The following is a 16,477-nucleotide window of genomic DNA, read 5'->3' on the forward strand; positions in this document are numbered from 1 at the left end:
CCATGCTTAAACCTGGCTACACCTTTAAGCATGGGCCCCTACAGGAGCATTCCCCCGGTGGGCCCTTCATGCCCCAGTCCGACACTGATAACAACTATGCTGGGCATCACTTATAAACATAAGTCTGCCCTGAATGATGAAATGGGTCTAATTTTCTAATCATTTCCCTTGTAAAACTTACAATCAGTAGTAGCACTTCTAGCACATAACTGCTACTTCTTATTAATGTAACACCTTTTAACACTTAAATTGCTACTTCTCACTAATGTGATGCCTTAGGACGGTTGGGTTGTGCTGGTCCAGGAAACCTCACAATGAGTCCGCAAGGACTGCCACCCTTTTTTATATCAGAGAGAATGCATGTGACGTCACACAACTGCCCCGGAAACGCTTGCAACACGACCCATTTTGGCTAACACGCCCCGCAATGCCGAAATGACAACCCCCGACGCCCGCAGATGTCAATCACCTTGTGGCGCCCGCAAGGAGAAGGGTCACCCACCCACACTGCGGCCAGTGCATTTGTGCAGACCAGATGAACGTGACGCTGTGTGCAGCCGCGCAGCCGCGTCCACCTCTGAATCGGCTCCTTAGTACTTAGAGTGTGCACCTGCATATTCTCTCTTTTTTAGGGGGATATGCACAATTATAAATGACCTTGCAAGGGCAGATTTAGAGGTCAAGCCACCCCCCTTGCCTAATTCTATCATTTACATTTTTTGGTTACAACTATGGGGGTCATTCCGAGTTGATCGCTCGCTAGCAGTTTTTAGCAGTCGTGCAAATGCTAAGCCACCACCTTCTGGGAGTGTATTTTAGCTTAGCAGAAGTATGAACGAAAGGATCGCAGAGCGACTACAAAAAAAAATTGTGCAGTTTCAGAGTAGTTCCAGACCTACTCAGCGCTTGCGATCACATCAGACTGATCAGTTCCGGATTTGACGTCACAAACACGTCCTGCGTTCTCCCAGCCACGCCTGTTTTTTCCCTGGCACGCCTGCGTTTTTCCGAACACTCCCTGAAAACAGTCAGTTGACACCCAGAAATGCCCACTTCATGTCAATCACTCTGCGCCCAGCAGTGCGACTGAAAAGCTTTGCTAGACCTTGTGTGAAACTGCATCGGCCATTGTGAAAGTACATTGCGCCGCATACGCAGAAGTGCCGCTTTTTTGCTTCATCGCTGCGCAACTTACATTTTCAGCTAGTGGCTTTGTGGAATGACGTGAACGCGAGCCACGTCTCCCATTTTGGTCATTGAGGGGGGCATGCCCAGCGCTCTATAAGCTGCTGGCATACCCTCCGTCCCCGCTGTCTCCTGTGAATAGACTCTGTGAGCATGCACACAGCGTCTATTCACCACTGCTCTGCTAACAGAGCAGCGAGTAACAGGACCCTCCAAACTGCCCCCCACCACGGGACACTGCTGCCCGCGGGTGGGACAGCGGGACAGTCCCAAAGATATAGGACTGTCCTGTGAAAATCGAGACAGTTGGGAGGTATGATATTTATAGTTTTGAAACAATAGTCCCATTCTGAGGCAAAATCAGTATGAAATATGGCAAATAAGGTCTGATAACATGTTGAAGGCTATATGTACGCACAGTGATCTGGCTGTACAGCAAGCTCAAGAACTCAAATATTACTGTGCTTGATTAGGAGCCACACACGCTGGCATATCAGGACAACAGTAACGAGGGCAGCCAGCATTAGACATGTACCTATACTGATGTTGATTCCCAAATAATTTGTCAGCTTCCCCTAGGTCAGTGCAAGCTATTTATTCCCGAATGATGCAAGTCCTCCCTATTACTGTATAGCACACTGCATGCACTCTACTTGGCCCAAAGACTGCTAACAGCTGAGGGTTGTTTATGAAATAAGAAGCATGTGCCAATAAAGATGAATCAATCACACGACTGTATACATTGCTATGCAGCAGTTACATATAACAACGAGCTACAATCAATAACATTAAACATTACACAGGAAACTTAAAGATATATAACTTGGATAATAGAGCAAAAAAAAAATGTAGAGAATGATGTAAATAAATTACACACAATCCGAGCTATACAAAAAATATTACATTTCTGCTTCCATGAAAGCAAATTAAGGATCTCTCAAAAAAGAGGGTTGTTACGTTTTACTAAACATGAAATACTATCTTTAATACAGTATAGCAGTAATACACTCATTAATACAGTATAGTAATGTTTCCCAATCTTTTTCATTAAGGCTCACTAACAGACCTGGGGCAGTATCCAATTAGATTATCCATTTTCGTCTGGTCAAAACGGCCGGACATCGCGATTTTTGATCGATGGTCATTATCATGTTATCTAATTAGAGACCGTTTTGATCTGGGCACCCAGACCAGAGACACTCGAAGCATAATACACGATAAATGCAAGCAACAGGGGGGAGAGGGGAGTGCGGCATCATGGTTAATTGAATAGCCCTTCGCAAAACAATTACCCGCAATCATTGACCACGGGTAATTGGATACCCCCCTCCTCCCCAGGTTTTAGGGAAATCCATGCTTGAGCACAGACAGTAAAATCAATATAACTGAGATACTAATTAAGGCATGTGTGCTCAAGTATGTCTATCATTAAAACCTGGACTGTTAGTGTTAATTGAGGACTGAGGTTGGGAAACACTGCAGTATAGTGTAAACAGAATCATGTGTCTGCAACTCAAATAAAACCTATTTCAATTTTGTTAGCGGAGAGATTAAGGGTAGCATGTGATTAGAAACTGTATGTAGTTTAGTGTTAACTCTACCTTTCTTACAAGGGGTGGTCTTCAGTTTGCCAGCTGTTGAGATCCCGGCGCACAGTATACCTGCACCGGAATCCCGACACCCGGCATACCGACACCTTTTCTCCCTCTTGGGGGTCCACGACCCCCCTGGAGGGAGAATAGATAGCGTGCCGCAAGGGGCTCATTTGCACTCGCACAGCTGTTGGTATGCTGGCGGTCAGGATTTCGGCGCTGGTATGCTGGCCGCCGGGATCCCGTCCGCCAGCATACCATACTACACCCCTTACAAGCAGTATGTTAACGCTATAATTCTTACTGTAAGGGTCGGTACAGATAGTGTAATGGTTAGCATTACTGCCTCACTGAACTGAGGTATTGGGTTCGATTACATAGAAACATAGAATTTGACGGCAGATAAGAACCACTTGGCCCATCTAGTCTGCCCTTTTTTTTATCCTTTAGGCAATCTCAACCCTTTTTTGAACCTTAATTCTTTGTAAGGATATTCATATGCCTATCCCAAGCATGTTTAAATTGCTCTACAGTCTTAGCCTCTACCACCTCTGATGGGAGGCTATTCCACTTATCCACTACCCTTTCCGTAAAGTCATTTTTTCTTAAATTTCCCCTGAACCTCCCCCCCTCCAGTCTCAGTGTATGTCCTCGAGTTCTAATACTTCTCTTCCTTTGAAGAATGTTTCCCTCCTGAACTTTGTTAAGACCCTTGCTATATTTGAAAGTTTCTATCATGTCCCCCCTTTCCCTACTCTCCTCCAAACTATACATGTTAAGATCTTTTAGCCTTTCCGGGTAAGTTTTGTGATGTAGGCCATGCACCATTTTAGTTGCCCTTCTTTGTACACTCTCTACTGTATTTATATCCTTCCGGAGATATGGTCTCCAGAACTGTACACAGTATTCCAGATGGGGCCGCACCAATGACCTATACAGTGGCATTATCACTTCTTTTTTCCTGCTACTGATTCCTCTCCCTATGCAACCAAGCATCTGACTTGCCTTTCTCATTGCTTTGTTGCATTGCTTTCCTGCCTTCAAGTCACTTGAAATAGTGACTCCTAAATCCCTTTCCTCCTCAGTAGTTTCTATTATAGTACCCTTGATACTATATTTAGCCTTTGGGTTTTTGAGACCCAAGTGCATGATTTTGCATTTTTTAGCATTAAACTGTAGTTGCCACATTCTTGACCATTTCTCAAGCCTACCTAGGTCATCAATCATTTGTTTTACCCCTCCCGGTGTGTCTACCGTGTTGCATATCTTTGTAACATCTGCAAAAAGGCATACCTTCCCTTCAATACCATCTGCAATGTCACCAACAAATATATTAAAGAGAACTGGATCAAGTACAGATCCCTAGGGTACTCCACTGGTAACATTTCCCTCCATAGATTGCACTCCATTAACTACAACTGTCTGTTTCCTATCCTGCAACCAGGTTCTTATCCATTTAACGGTTTTATAATCCACCCCCACGCTTTCAAGTTTATTTGGCAGTCTGCGATGTGGGACAGTGTCAAATGTCTTACTAAAGTCTAGATATGCTATGTCTACAGCTCCCCCTTGATCTATTATTTTCGTCACAGAGTCAAAAAAGTCAATAAGATTTGTTTGGCATGATCTCCAACCAGTAAATCCATGCTGCTTTGGATCCTGTAAGTTGTTTGATTTAAGATATTCCACAACTCTTTATTTTAATAGTTTTTCCATTACTTTCCCTACTACTGATGTAAGGCTTACTGGTCTGTAGTTACTCTGCTTCTTCCTTGCTTCCACTTTTGTGCAGTGGAACTACATTTGCTCTTTTCCAGTCCTCTGGAATAGCACCTGTGTTTAGTGACTGGTTAAATAATTCTGTTAAAGATGTAACCAGCACATCTTTTTGCTCTTTGAGTATCCTTGGGTGTATCCCATCTGGTCCCATTGATTTATCCACTTTTATTTTTGAAAGTTCTGTTAGGACCTTCTCCTCTGAAAATGTACTTTCATCTACCTTATTTTTATGAATGTCCTTGCAACTTAACTGTGGCACCATCCCTTCTTCTGTAGTAAATACTGAGCAAAACCATAGCTCTAACTGCGTGGAGTTTGTATATTCTCCCCATACTTGTGTGGGTTTCCTCCAAATACTCTGGTTTCCTCCCACAATCCAAAAATATACTTGTAGGTTAACTGTCTGCCAATAAAAAATAAACCGTAGTGTGTGTGTATACATGTAGTTAGGGCAGACAAGATGGGCCAAATTGTTCCTATTTGCCATCATATTCAATGTTTCAATGTTTTCATATGAATAACATTATGTATTATTATTATTATTATTATTTATTTATATGGCGCTTCAAGGGATCCACAGTATCTAACAAAGTGCATAAACAATAAAACAGCGACTTACAGTACAAGACAATGTAGGACAAGTACATGGATGTAAACATTGCTGAATCAGAGGATATAACACTGACATAAGCATCAGGGTGGCAGAAACTGAGGGTTACTGGTGTTGTAGGGAGTATGGAGTAGAAGATAGTCTAAGTAAGAGAGGGAAAAGCACGCTGCTCGTGACAGCTTACATTCTACAGGGGAGGGGCAGAAAGACAGGGGTGACACAGATTGAGTGTGGAATAGAGGATAGTTATATATAGTTATAACATCTATTTCAAATTATTAGGAGTTTTTGTATTTTATAATGCCATAGAATCAAACAGGACTAAATGAAATAACCTGTCCATTTCTAATTTAAAAAAAAAAACATATTTGAAGGGGTTTATTTATTGAGGTGAATTTTTACAAAATAGCTGATTTTTGCTGCGATATTTAAAATGCCAACTTATTTATTTTTAAAAAAAAACTTTAAATCCTGCTGCAAAAATCAACAACAATCAGTCATTTTGTAAAATCGTGCCTCATTAAATAAACCGTCCTATATGTAATCCGCTGTCAATATCCTATACATTTGGAGTAATCTGGATAATATGTGATTGTATCTGAATAATGACTGATTTTTCACACATAATATGGAGAGCATACACTTCCTATCTTATTCTGTTATGGAAAAAAAAAACCATAGCTTTAGCAAAATCATAACAATCTGTAAATGTATTCTGAATAATATAACTTTTAAGAAAAAAAACTGTACATACCTGTTCCTTTGAAGGTGCAAGTAGCTCTTCAATCATCATACTGTCCCGAGCAAAAGAACTCCTGTTCAGCGTGTAGGACCTATCCGAACTGAAGGAGCGGAGGCTGTTGTTGCATTTACAATTTACCACAGTACACGCAGATGACAATGAGATGGATAAATGACAAGACAAAACAACAAAAAACAAAACAAAAAAAAACAAAAGGAAACAGTGAATGCAGCTTCCAGGGCAAAGTTGGAGAATGACAAATATAAATGTGATCAGAGAAACTATGACTTTTTGAAAGGTTTGTCTAGAAAGAGAACTTTGTACATTTGTTTTATAGACAACAATTCATTGAGATAGTATCAAGTGTGCTTTTGGTGGATGATTTCGTTCTTTGTAGAGGAAATACAGGAATAGTAGCTCAGGATTGCTGACTGAGCAGTTTATATAAAGAATACAACCATCTTTTACAGTAACATTTACATTTGTGGGATGTGAGTTTTAACCCTGGAAGGTACATGATCGTCAAACTCGATGCCAAAACCTACATCTAAATGGCAATCCAAAACCAATTCAAGCCAAGCATCTACCATGGCACCCTCACTCACTCACTTCAATCGGCTACGCTCAAACTTCAAAACACTACATGCATTTCAATCTTAAATCATCAGAGCGGTGTCACAAATAGGATAACGGCAGAATATGGAGGGACACATGACTCTCACTGCTATACAAAAGGGTGAAGCAAATTCATAACAGTCATAGGGTGGTATCCAATTAGCTGTGGTGAGTTACCACAGATAAAGGATTCCCCCAGGGCTATCCAATTAGCCCTATAAGCAAGCACTTATCAGGGATTCTGCGGGCATGCAAAGCAGAATCCCCGATAAGCAGACCCTGGAGACCAGTTATCGGACGCAAACATATGTGTCCACGATGTTATCACGGATCCCATGTGTTATTGGCTGATAACGGGTGTTCTACCGCACGGTAAAAATGGACTGTAATTGGATAGCCCGATATCGTTATTGGGTTAAAAAGTCTGTTATTACCATTCGGATACCACCCATGGTCTTTATGGGTATCTATGGATGAATGAAGCATTCTGATTGGACACTGCTGCAACTCTGGTTGGGATTCACATTGGTTATATCACATATCCTAATAAGCCAAGACACCTTACACAAGCACTCTGCCCCCCCCCCCCCTCCCCCCGAGTAGAATACTACACCTTTTAAGAGCAGCTTTTCATGTTCAGCACAATCCTAACAAATCAGAACTATGGGGAGCTCAGCAACATACTGGTTTGGGTTCAATTTGCAAAAACAAATGTCAATGGTTTCTGCTTGTTAGGTCCCATTAACACTCCAACAAAATGGCTGCCTTCACCCCGTATAGGTTAGTGCACACGTCTACAATGCCGCTGAGCACCTTAGTGACCTGGAATATCTTTACAACATGTTTAAAGATGTTAATATTTGATCTCTAATGCTGGGTACACACTATACAATTATTTGGCAGATCATTGAGATTTTTTTTGTTTTAAACCAAATTTTCTGAAAGTACAAAGAAAAAGTTCAGTATAAACAAGTGATTTAGTGCAAATACCCATCAAAAGTAAAGGAACAGCATAATCTGAATCAATAACACATTAATAAATAGAATGGGAGGTAGGTCTGGATCCAAACCAAAGATATGAACCACAGCCCCTATGAATCATATCCAATGATAAAAAGTTTGTCAAGCCACTGGCAATTTGAGACATGAGCAGTAGGAAAGGAAATTGGGGGGATTCTGAGTACATATACCTGTCTCGTACCAAAGTGAAAAGCGGAAACACTTCAAGAGCTGCTAAGTAAGGGGGAGAGGGGGGGCGGGGGTAGCTCTCCCATGTCTCCCATGTCTCTGTTCAGTAAACCACTGTTTTTACAGTGAAGTCTCCAACCAATCCCTTTGGAAGACACTAAAGGGTTTTTCTAAATAGGGTGAGAATGGCTGAGAGGTGGGTTGTATCCACATCTACATAATACACATTTTGGCTACAACACTTGAGCTCTTACACAGGATACCAAAAATTGCCCACTTGGGGGTGGGGAGAGGAACAGTAGCTTGTTAACCAAGTGACAGTTAACAGATCTGAGAACTGTATGCTCGGCCAGAGAATTGTATAATGTATACCACGTAGAATCTCCATTTATCGCAGATAAATCGGGCTCATCTCATGATTGGATCTTTAGTCATGCTTACAAGAGTAGATAAATTTGGTCACAATACTGTACATATCTTACAGTGTGTATGGCCTGACGACAGACCCGCAGTCAGATCTTCCAATAGTTGTGGATGTAAATTTATTTTCCTTCTGATCTTCAGAATTGATAAATAGCGAGGATTGGAAGGAACAATTGTATAGTGTGTACGCATGATATCGGATGTTTTCTCGCAAGGAAAAATCATGAGTTAACATCTGATCTTTAGTGAGCATTGTATAGTGCAAACCCAGCTTAGTAATAATATATACAGTATATATTTATTTTTTTACTGCAAACAGGAAAAGCCGCTCTAAACTCTACTTATGTTGAATTTAAAAAAACTTTCACTAGTGGAGTGGAAAATGCTAATTATTACAAAGACACTTCTCAACAATGAAACTAAAATAAAAACAATAAAATTATCACACCACTGCACAAAAATGACTAATATGAATGAAAATGAGCAAAGGCTAAGAGCAACAATATGAATGGATCACGTGCCTTCTTACCTGATTTTAGGACTAGTTTAAAGAAAATTATTTTGAACAAAGAAAAAAAAAAGTAAAAAAAAAAATCAGACGCATTCAATGTATAAGGATAAATGATTAAGCAGATCAAACAAATAACTTTTTTCTCTACATGTTATATACAAATATACAGTATATGTATATTTATTGTTATATTTATTCATTAATTATTTATATATTATGTATATAACACGAATATAATGACTAAGCAAAACAAAATCAGAATAGAACAAATCAAAATTTTGAAAATGAATGAATTTGGCAGTAATAGTATTATACATTTCATTTGCAATGAAATCGAGCTTAAACTCAGTTTGATATTTTGGCTTAATTTTTTTATTTTTAAAATCTTTCTAATAATTTAATTTTATTATTTGTGGTCTATTTTGTCTACTGGATAAATCTCTCATATTACCTCCAAGAACACATCTCATGATGGAAATTAAGTGACAGTTATGGATATATTTAAAATGGTTTAACTGTTTTAAGCATCTTAAAAATTACAGCTTATAGGGCAAATCTATCAAAGTGCAAATTAAAACTTCTTATATACTTTGTGGATAGTTTAATGCACATCTGATTTATTTTTTAAAACTGACAGTATATAATGTAATAATTTTCTCACTCCCATTCATCTAGTTTCCCATAACAATGTGGTGCATTATTATTCATAAGCCATATCTCCCATTATTCTGTTCCTAACATAGTTCTGTCCCAAAGTCACAACATTCATAACATATAAAATACCAACTGCCTCAAAACTGAGCTTTATTTATCAAAAGTGATATAAGTCAGGGTTCAGTAAAGGTTAAGATCACCATTCATCAATATCAGCTACTGTAATATTAGCACAGGGCTACAAACCAAAATAAACATCTAAAAATACTTTTATACTTCAATTAACCTTAGGACTGCTGGGCTAAGGTTTTCTATGTTATGCATTCCGTGAATGACCTAGTCCAATACAATGACATCACTCACCTACTGTTAATTAGGACCTATGTCTAAAGTTTACTGTACTTCTGCCTTGCTTGATTTGTAATAGAACACAGTTCACGTTGGTAAATAAAAACAATAGATAATATAAATACTCTATAATCCATAGTATGTTTCAGCAGCAGAAAAACAAATGATTGCAGGATATCGTGAGTAAAGCTAAAGAGATTTTTTTTCACACATTTTAGACTCATGGAAATATAGGACTGTGGGACTGAAAAGTTCAATTATTATCTTAAACATTTGCCTGTCAGCAAACAAACTGCTCTGTAATCCAACACACTGACAGTAATCGCCCCAATCACACTGCCCTGTTTGTTTCAGGCTTTGAATAAGCTTCACAGAGAATGCGAGCCTGTGTTACTGTTCAGTGAAAATCAGAGAACACAGACAGCTATATCTCACACATTGGAGCTTTAACAGGCCTAAATTCCACATGCAAAGTGTAATATCCTGATAAATCGATGACCGTTTGGTTTCCCCAGAGAACCATGCAAAGGAAAACTAACTTTACTGTAGGATTTCCTATGCAAGTAATAGGTATGGAGATACCAAAAATCAATGTTGAAATGCAAAATACAAAAGTGAGATAATACTACACAGCACAAAAGACCAAAAGAGCTTCTCAAGTCAGTGAGCTGGTTTCTCAGAATATATGGCAATATCCAACAGTCACAAACAATCGTTTCTCAGACTGCTGAAGGAAGGTATCATGGTATTAGGATACCCTGCTATACAAGCATAATTATTTACTGTGCTTTAAAAATAGCCAACTCGGAAGTGGATGCCTGTTAGATACTGCTATAATTAAAGTGTACCTATAGCCATCACACAGTCAAGGCATTTGTCTAAACCAAAATCCATTAATGCAAACTATAATTGACAAGGAACTAGTCTTGAGTTATTTTAAGATCCTTAATTATATATTGATTTGGACTTCAAAAGTCTGCGGCACTAGACGTTACCACTGACTTGCAGAGAGGTAGTTGGACCATTAGCATAGACAAGGGTCCTGCACCATATGGGTTATCAGACCAGTGGAAGAGGTCATGCGCAATTCTTTAACTGTATTAAACAGTGGATTGAAGGCTATTCTTACAAGACAATGTAAGAATAGCTGCAATTATTAGATTGCATTGCTGTGGTGACTGACCCAGAGAAATAATCGGATTGACACTGGTGCTCCAGTTTTCCACCATGATCCAATAACATACTGGTAGATTAATGTTAGTGTGGTACAGAATTTATACTGTAAGCGCCTCTGGTGCTGAGACTGATGTGAATAATGAAAAGAAAACAAAACATGCTCTGCACAGCCCTGTGTAACAGGCGTTATTGAAGGGGGATACGATCAGCATGCCTGCGGCCGGGAGTCAAAATGCAGACACCGTAATCCCGACTGCTGGCATCCCGATTGTAAGTATTCTTAAATTTCAGTCACCGGGGGGAGGGGGGGGGGTAAGTTTAGGCGCCACCGGGGAGGGTTAGAGGCTGTGGGGAAGGGAGCGTTAGGGTTAGGTACCCATAGGAAGGGTTAGGTTTTGGCTGCGAGATTGGGGGTTAGGTTCAGGCCCCACCGGGGAGTCTAAGGTTAGGCCGTGGGGAGGATGGGGGTTTAAGATTAGGCTGCGGGGAGGGATCTGGATGCCGTTGTCGGTCATATGACCGCCGGCATTCCAACTGGTGTTAAATGGTATCACACTCATTGAAAGTTGTGGTTACAGACAATTGATTCTAGGTCCCCATCCAACAGGTACTCTAAAAACAACCCCATAACTCTCAACCAATCGAACATAACCACAGTGAGCGATAAGGACTCGTGCAAGTGATGATCTTGAATTGATCTCCAGATTAGATATTATTAAACCTTTCCTAGAAACACAATGGTGTGCACTAAAAGCAGTAGCAGGGAAATGTGTGGAATCACAATGAAAAAGTGAGAAGACACTGACAGTAGAGATGGGAGATCACCAGAGATTCATGAAGATCTTGCAGCCATGTGGGAGGTGGGGGCGCTGCATATTGCATCATTAAGCTGCCAGGACCGTCCACTTCGCTTGGAAAGTGGGCAGCAATCAACAGATTGAAGGAGACTTGCCACCCGACAATCGGGAGTCTCCTGGACAATACTGGACAGTAGACAAGTTTGTTCTTATTACACAGAGTACCGATCATATTACACAGTGCTGTACATAAATTATGTAATTATTCACAACAGTCCCTGAGGAGCCTACAATTGAAACTGTTTACCGCACATACAGCGCGCACACACACACACACACACACACACACACACACACACACACACACAAACACACAAACACCTGTAGGCCCGTAATGTCAGAAGCCAGTATGTTTTAGACTGTGGACTATTGGACTATTATTTATATGTAATAGGTTCAGGTTGGCTTTGCCTTAAAACAAGTTGATGTTTTAATTTTTGCAGCTATATTGCCAAATCCACACTGATTCAAGCAAGTCAAAAGTTATTACATACAGTATATCCCTATGATTTCTTATCCACTTAGCCCAGTAATACAACTATCAGAAAACATCTCAGCTTTGCTACTGTATGCAGCTGCTGTTATACTGTAGTGGATTCTGGACTGGTGATAGAGATACAGTAATTAGCATGTACACTGCCCGACACTTTAACCCTGGATTTGAACATTGCTTTACAAAGCACAAGTATATTGAGCACAGATATAAGATTCCCTACACAGACGCAAGCAAACACTGATGTCATACATGTATGTATATTCTGTGCACACATTAAAACAACCAGTACAGATCTAGCAGTTTATGCAATTATTTCGTTTTGTGATTATCATAAATAACTTGATGACTGCAATAGATGAAAATCAAAAATGGAAAGATGTATTTCAATGGAGTAGCATGGAATAGTCACATGTTGTTCATATATGCATACATAAAGACTTACCTGGCAGATCTGGCTCCCAAGCTGAAGCCCATATAGCCTTCTTGGGGCAAAGAATCATCTCCTAATTCTTTCAGATCCTGTGGTCCAAGGTATTTGTCAGTGTCACCCGTCATTGCATCTTCACCTAAAAAGAAGGTTTATCATTTAAGAGCATGTTCCATTTAAAACAAAACTCTGGTGATGATGGGTTAGGAAATCCTCTCTGTGAGCACGCGGACATCTAATCAATGACATCAGAGAGCCCTGGGGTAATTTTCCATACAAGAATCTCAATAATGCACACAGACACCAGGAAAAACACATTACTGGGCCTCTTAACAATAAATCAGACAAATAATTAAAGTGTTAAAAGTATGATGCTCAAAAAAAGGTTTTACTATGCAAAAGGAAATTTTAGTTTGAAACCCTGTACAGGTTGAGTATCCCATATCCAAATATCCGAAATACGGACCTTTTTTGAGTGAGAGTGAGATAGTGAAACCTTTGTTTTTTGATGGCTCAATGTACACAAACCTTGTTTAATACACAAAGCTATTAAAAAAATTGTATTAAATGACCTTCAGGCTGTGTGTATAAGGTGTATAAGAAACATAAATGAATTGTGTGAATGTACACACACTTTGTTTAATGCACAAAGTTATAAAAAATATCGGCTAAAATGACCTTCAGGCTGTGTGTATAAGGTGTATATGTAACATAAATGCATTCTGTGCTTAGATTTAGGTCCCATCACCATGATATCTCATTATGGTATGCAATTATTCCAAAATACGGAAAAATCCAATATCCAAAATACCTCTGGTCCCAAGCATTTTGGATAAGGGATACTCAACCTGTATTACATTTCAGGGAGTACAGCAGAACATATAACCGTGTCGCTTAGCTTTCCACTAAAACTAAAACTAAAACGTCAAAGAAAGTTTGAGGACGTATATTTGATTTTGAACCTGTTTAAACTTTGATGGATGGTAAACTTTTTACATGTAACAAAGACTGATTCATACAGTGACATCACTGGCTCCTAGTGAACGGATGAGCTGTTGTTAATTAATCCAATGCAATACCTTTTCCATTATTAAACCAATTCTTGAGCATAAGCCTCCTCACTACCATGTTATATCTGGTTGAATTCAAATGTTAAACAATCCAGAAAGAGTAAGTGGAACCATTAGCATGGATGCAAGTATTAAGTGCAGAAACAGTGAGCACTCAGCAACAAGAAAGACAAACATTACACTCAGTGTGTAATAATGATACAGTATTATAATACAATTAAATAGTTTTATGGAAATTATTTTAAACGGAAATTCTTTGTAAAACAAAAATAAAATGCTTGATTACTATATGAAATAAAGCACAAGCAAAAGTACACAGGTTTATGGGTCTCCTACAGTCAAATGTATTTATTATTTAGGCATTAAGGGTGAGATTCAACCTGCAAGGTTCTTTCGGATCCTTGCTCGTTAATTCTATATTGGTTATCTGGGTATGATAACCTAGAGATGGCCATCCCTATATTAACCTCACTCGTAAACAACCCCTATGTGATTCTTCTCCTAATAAATAACGGATTCTTTTCCTAATAAAAATTCTCTTTGCAAGTGTACATTTTTATATTTTCAAACAGGGGCATACCTAGAACTTTGTAGGCACCACAGCAACATTTTGAAGCGTATCCGTCCTAATGCCTCTAGAGAGACACCTCTCCACAGCAGTTGTTAATATAATTCTCCATAGTAGTGCCCTAGTTTATTTTATATAAACGATGGAAGCGCCCTAGTTCCCATCACATTGTAGGGCAGCAAGTACATAACATAGTACCCCAATTCAAATTATGACATACAACGGACAATTCAAAAGTTCTGGGCACCCACTGCCTGGCATCTAAATGAATAAGCGTCTATCAAAACAAATCAATTGCTACTCCAACCAGACGCTATTAGTATTTAATGCAATTGAAAGTACCAGGTTTAACCGCGCAAAGTAGCTAAATCTGTCCAAAGTTCATGTTTGGACAACTAAAGTCCTGGTTTGGCCGCCAAACTATGGACTTTTCACACATATTTTTTCACACCTCAAGAGCATGTAAGGAAAAAAAAATTGTCTGCTTAGGCTAATGGGCGTCTGATTGGAGCAACAATTGAATTGTTCCGATAGACACCCATTCGTTTAGACGCCCAGCAGTGAGCGGCTGGAACATTTGAATCACCCCTCTGTGTCCCCACTTCATATTGTGCCATACTATAGTGCCTCCACTTCATAGTGTGCCACATTACAGTGCCTCCACTTCATAGTGTGCCACATTACAGTGCCTCCACTTCATAGTGTGCCACATTACAGTGCCCCAGTTCATATTATGTAACATTAAAATGCCCTCCAGGTCATTTTATACCACATTACAATGAGCAGGACCAGGGGCATAACTAGATATATTGTAGCCCCCAAGGCAAACGTTTGTAATGAACCATATGTACCACACATTGGAGAAAAATATAACTGTGACAGGGAAGTTGGCCCCTCTCAGTTCTGGGTCCCACAGTGTTTCTATATTGGGTGCAATGTGTGCAGTACACACAGGCCCCTGGTTCCAAAGGGGGTCACACCACACCCATGTCTTGTTACTTACCTGTCCAGTGTCCCACATCGGGCACTGCAGTCGTGGCAAATATCACAGTCAAAATGGCTACTGCACATGCGCAGTAGACTCTGGCACAATGCCAGAGTCTACTGCAATGTGGAGAGAAGAGGGCCCACCCGGACTCTGCACACGGGACCCCTCCTCTGTTAAAACACCCCTAAGCTATGCCCTTGTTTGGAAATACATTTACTGTACTTCAAAGCTAAAAAAGGTACAGCGCAATTAGTATGGAGATACAGATGTAGGGATATTGTGGTCAGACCGTTGTGAGCACACTAAAGTGAACATTATAGTGTAATGCACACTATGCAACACTGTTACGAAACACTTTCAACTGTTATACTGTATTCATAACAATTCCTTTGTTTTTCATTTTAGCCCAGACTTCATGAAATGAAAGGAAATGTCCATTCACTTTTTTGACATTCATATTTGCCAATTTTTGTCCTGCCAAAAACAAAACACACTTGAAACTTTTCTGCAGCACTTTCTATGAGACATGTTGCATGGCTTGCTGCAGTTGCCTCACAATCGGTGGGTGTGGTGTGGGAGATGCAGGACTCCATGTGAATGCTGCAGTCCATGGAAACACTATGTTTTAGCGTGGTGCAAAAACTGTGCTTTTTAATTGGTGCATAATAACCTACAGATATGAATCATCATTCATAATGTGGATCACAGACAATGCCATTCTTTCTATGTGATTCTTCGGATGTTGACACTGGCATAATGTTGAAATGTTCAGAATGTCAACAGTCCTATTTTAGCCTACCCCTAACTGCAGCCTTACCCTACCCGCAGATCAACCCTAAATGTTAAACATTGACGTTCTGAACTTGCTGACATCCTGTATGTTAACATTATAGTGTCGACCAATAACAACATTCCAAATCTTCAAATGTTTGTTTGCAACTGGATATGTTATACATAGGTTCAACATATACTGTAAAACAAAAACAAAATTAGAAAGCAACCTAAAAATGTATGGTCCAGACAATTTCAGCAACATTTTAGATAGTAGCTGCCGATGAAGTGTGGATCAAATGCGTAGTCCTCACCTTCTTTAAACAGAGCTCAACCCTGAATTGCTCTCAAATAAGGGGGCATTTCAATTAAATGCAATGTGGGATGCAAAATGGCACAGTGCACATCAAAGATACTTAAGGAAGATCAACACAACTCATCAGGGTGGTGGTAAAATGAGCAATGTTGTGGCCACCA

General features: G+C 39.7%; 1 protein-coding gene across 30 annotated transcripts in view; it reads right to left on the reverse strand.

Annotated features, from left to right (window-relative positions):
- The window catches only part of ANK3 (ankyrin 3), a 1,328,922-nt gene that overhangs the window by 152,573 nt on the left and 1,159,872 nt on the right, over positions 1 to 16,477 (reverse strand). For 27 of the 30 annotated variants that reach the window (XM_063961780.1, XM_063961785.1, XM_063961778.1 and 24 more), the window contains 2 exons: positions 12,619 to 12,742; positions 5,921 to 6,023 (listed from right to left, as the gene is read on the reverse strand). In XM_063961780.1, the coding sequence (XP_063817850.1) occupies positions 5,921 to 6,023; positions 12,619 to 12,742 (227 nt within the window). The remainder of the gene's footprint in view (positions 1 to 5,920; positions 6,024 to 12,618; positions 12,743 to 16,477) is intronic. The other 3 variants (XM_063961774.1, XM_063961782.1, XM_063961786.1) reach the window with 1 other exon arrangement.

Source organism: Pseudophryne corroboree, chromosome 3 (assembly GCF_028390025.1).
Source record: "Pseudophryne corroboree isolate aPseCor3 chromosome 3, aPseCor3.hap2, whole genome shotgun sequence".
NCBI classification, from domain to species: Eukaryota; Metazoa; Chordata; class Amphibia; order Anura; family Myobatrachidae; genus Pseudophryne; species Pseudophryne corroboree.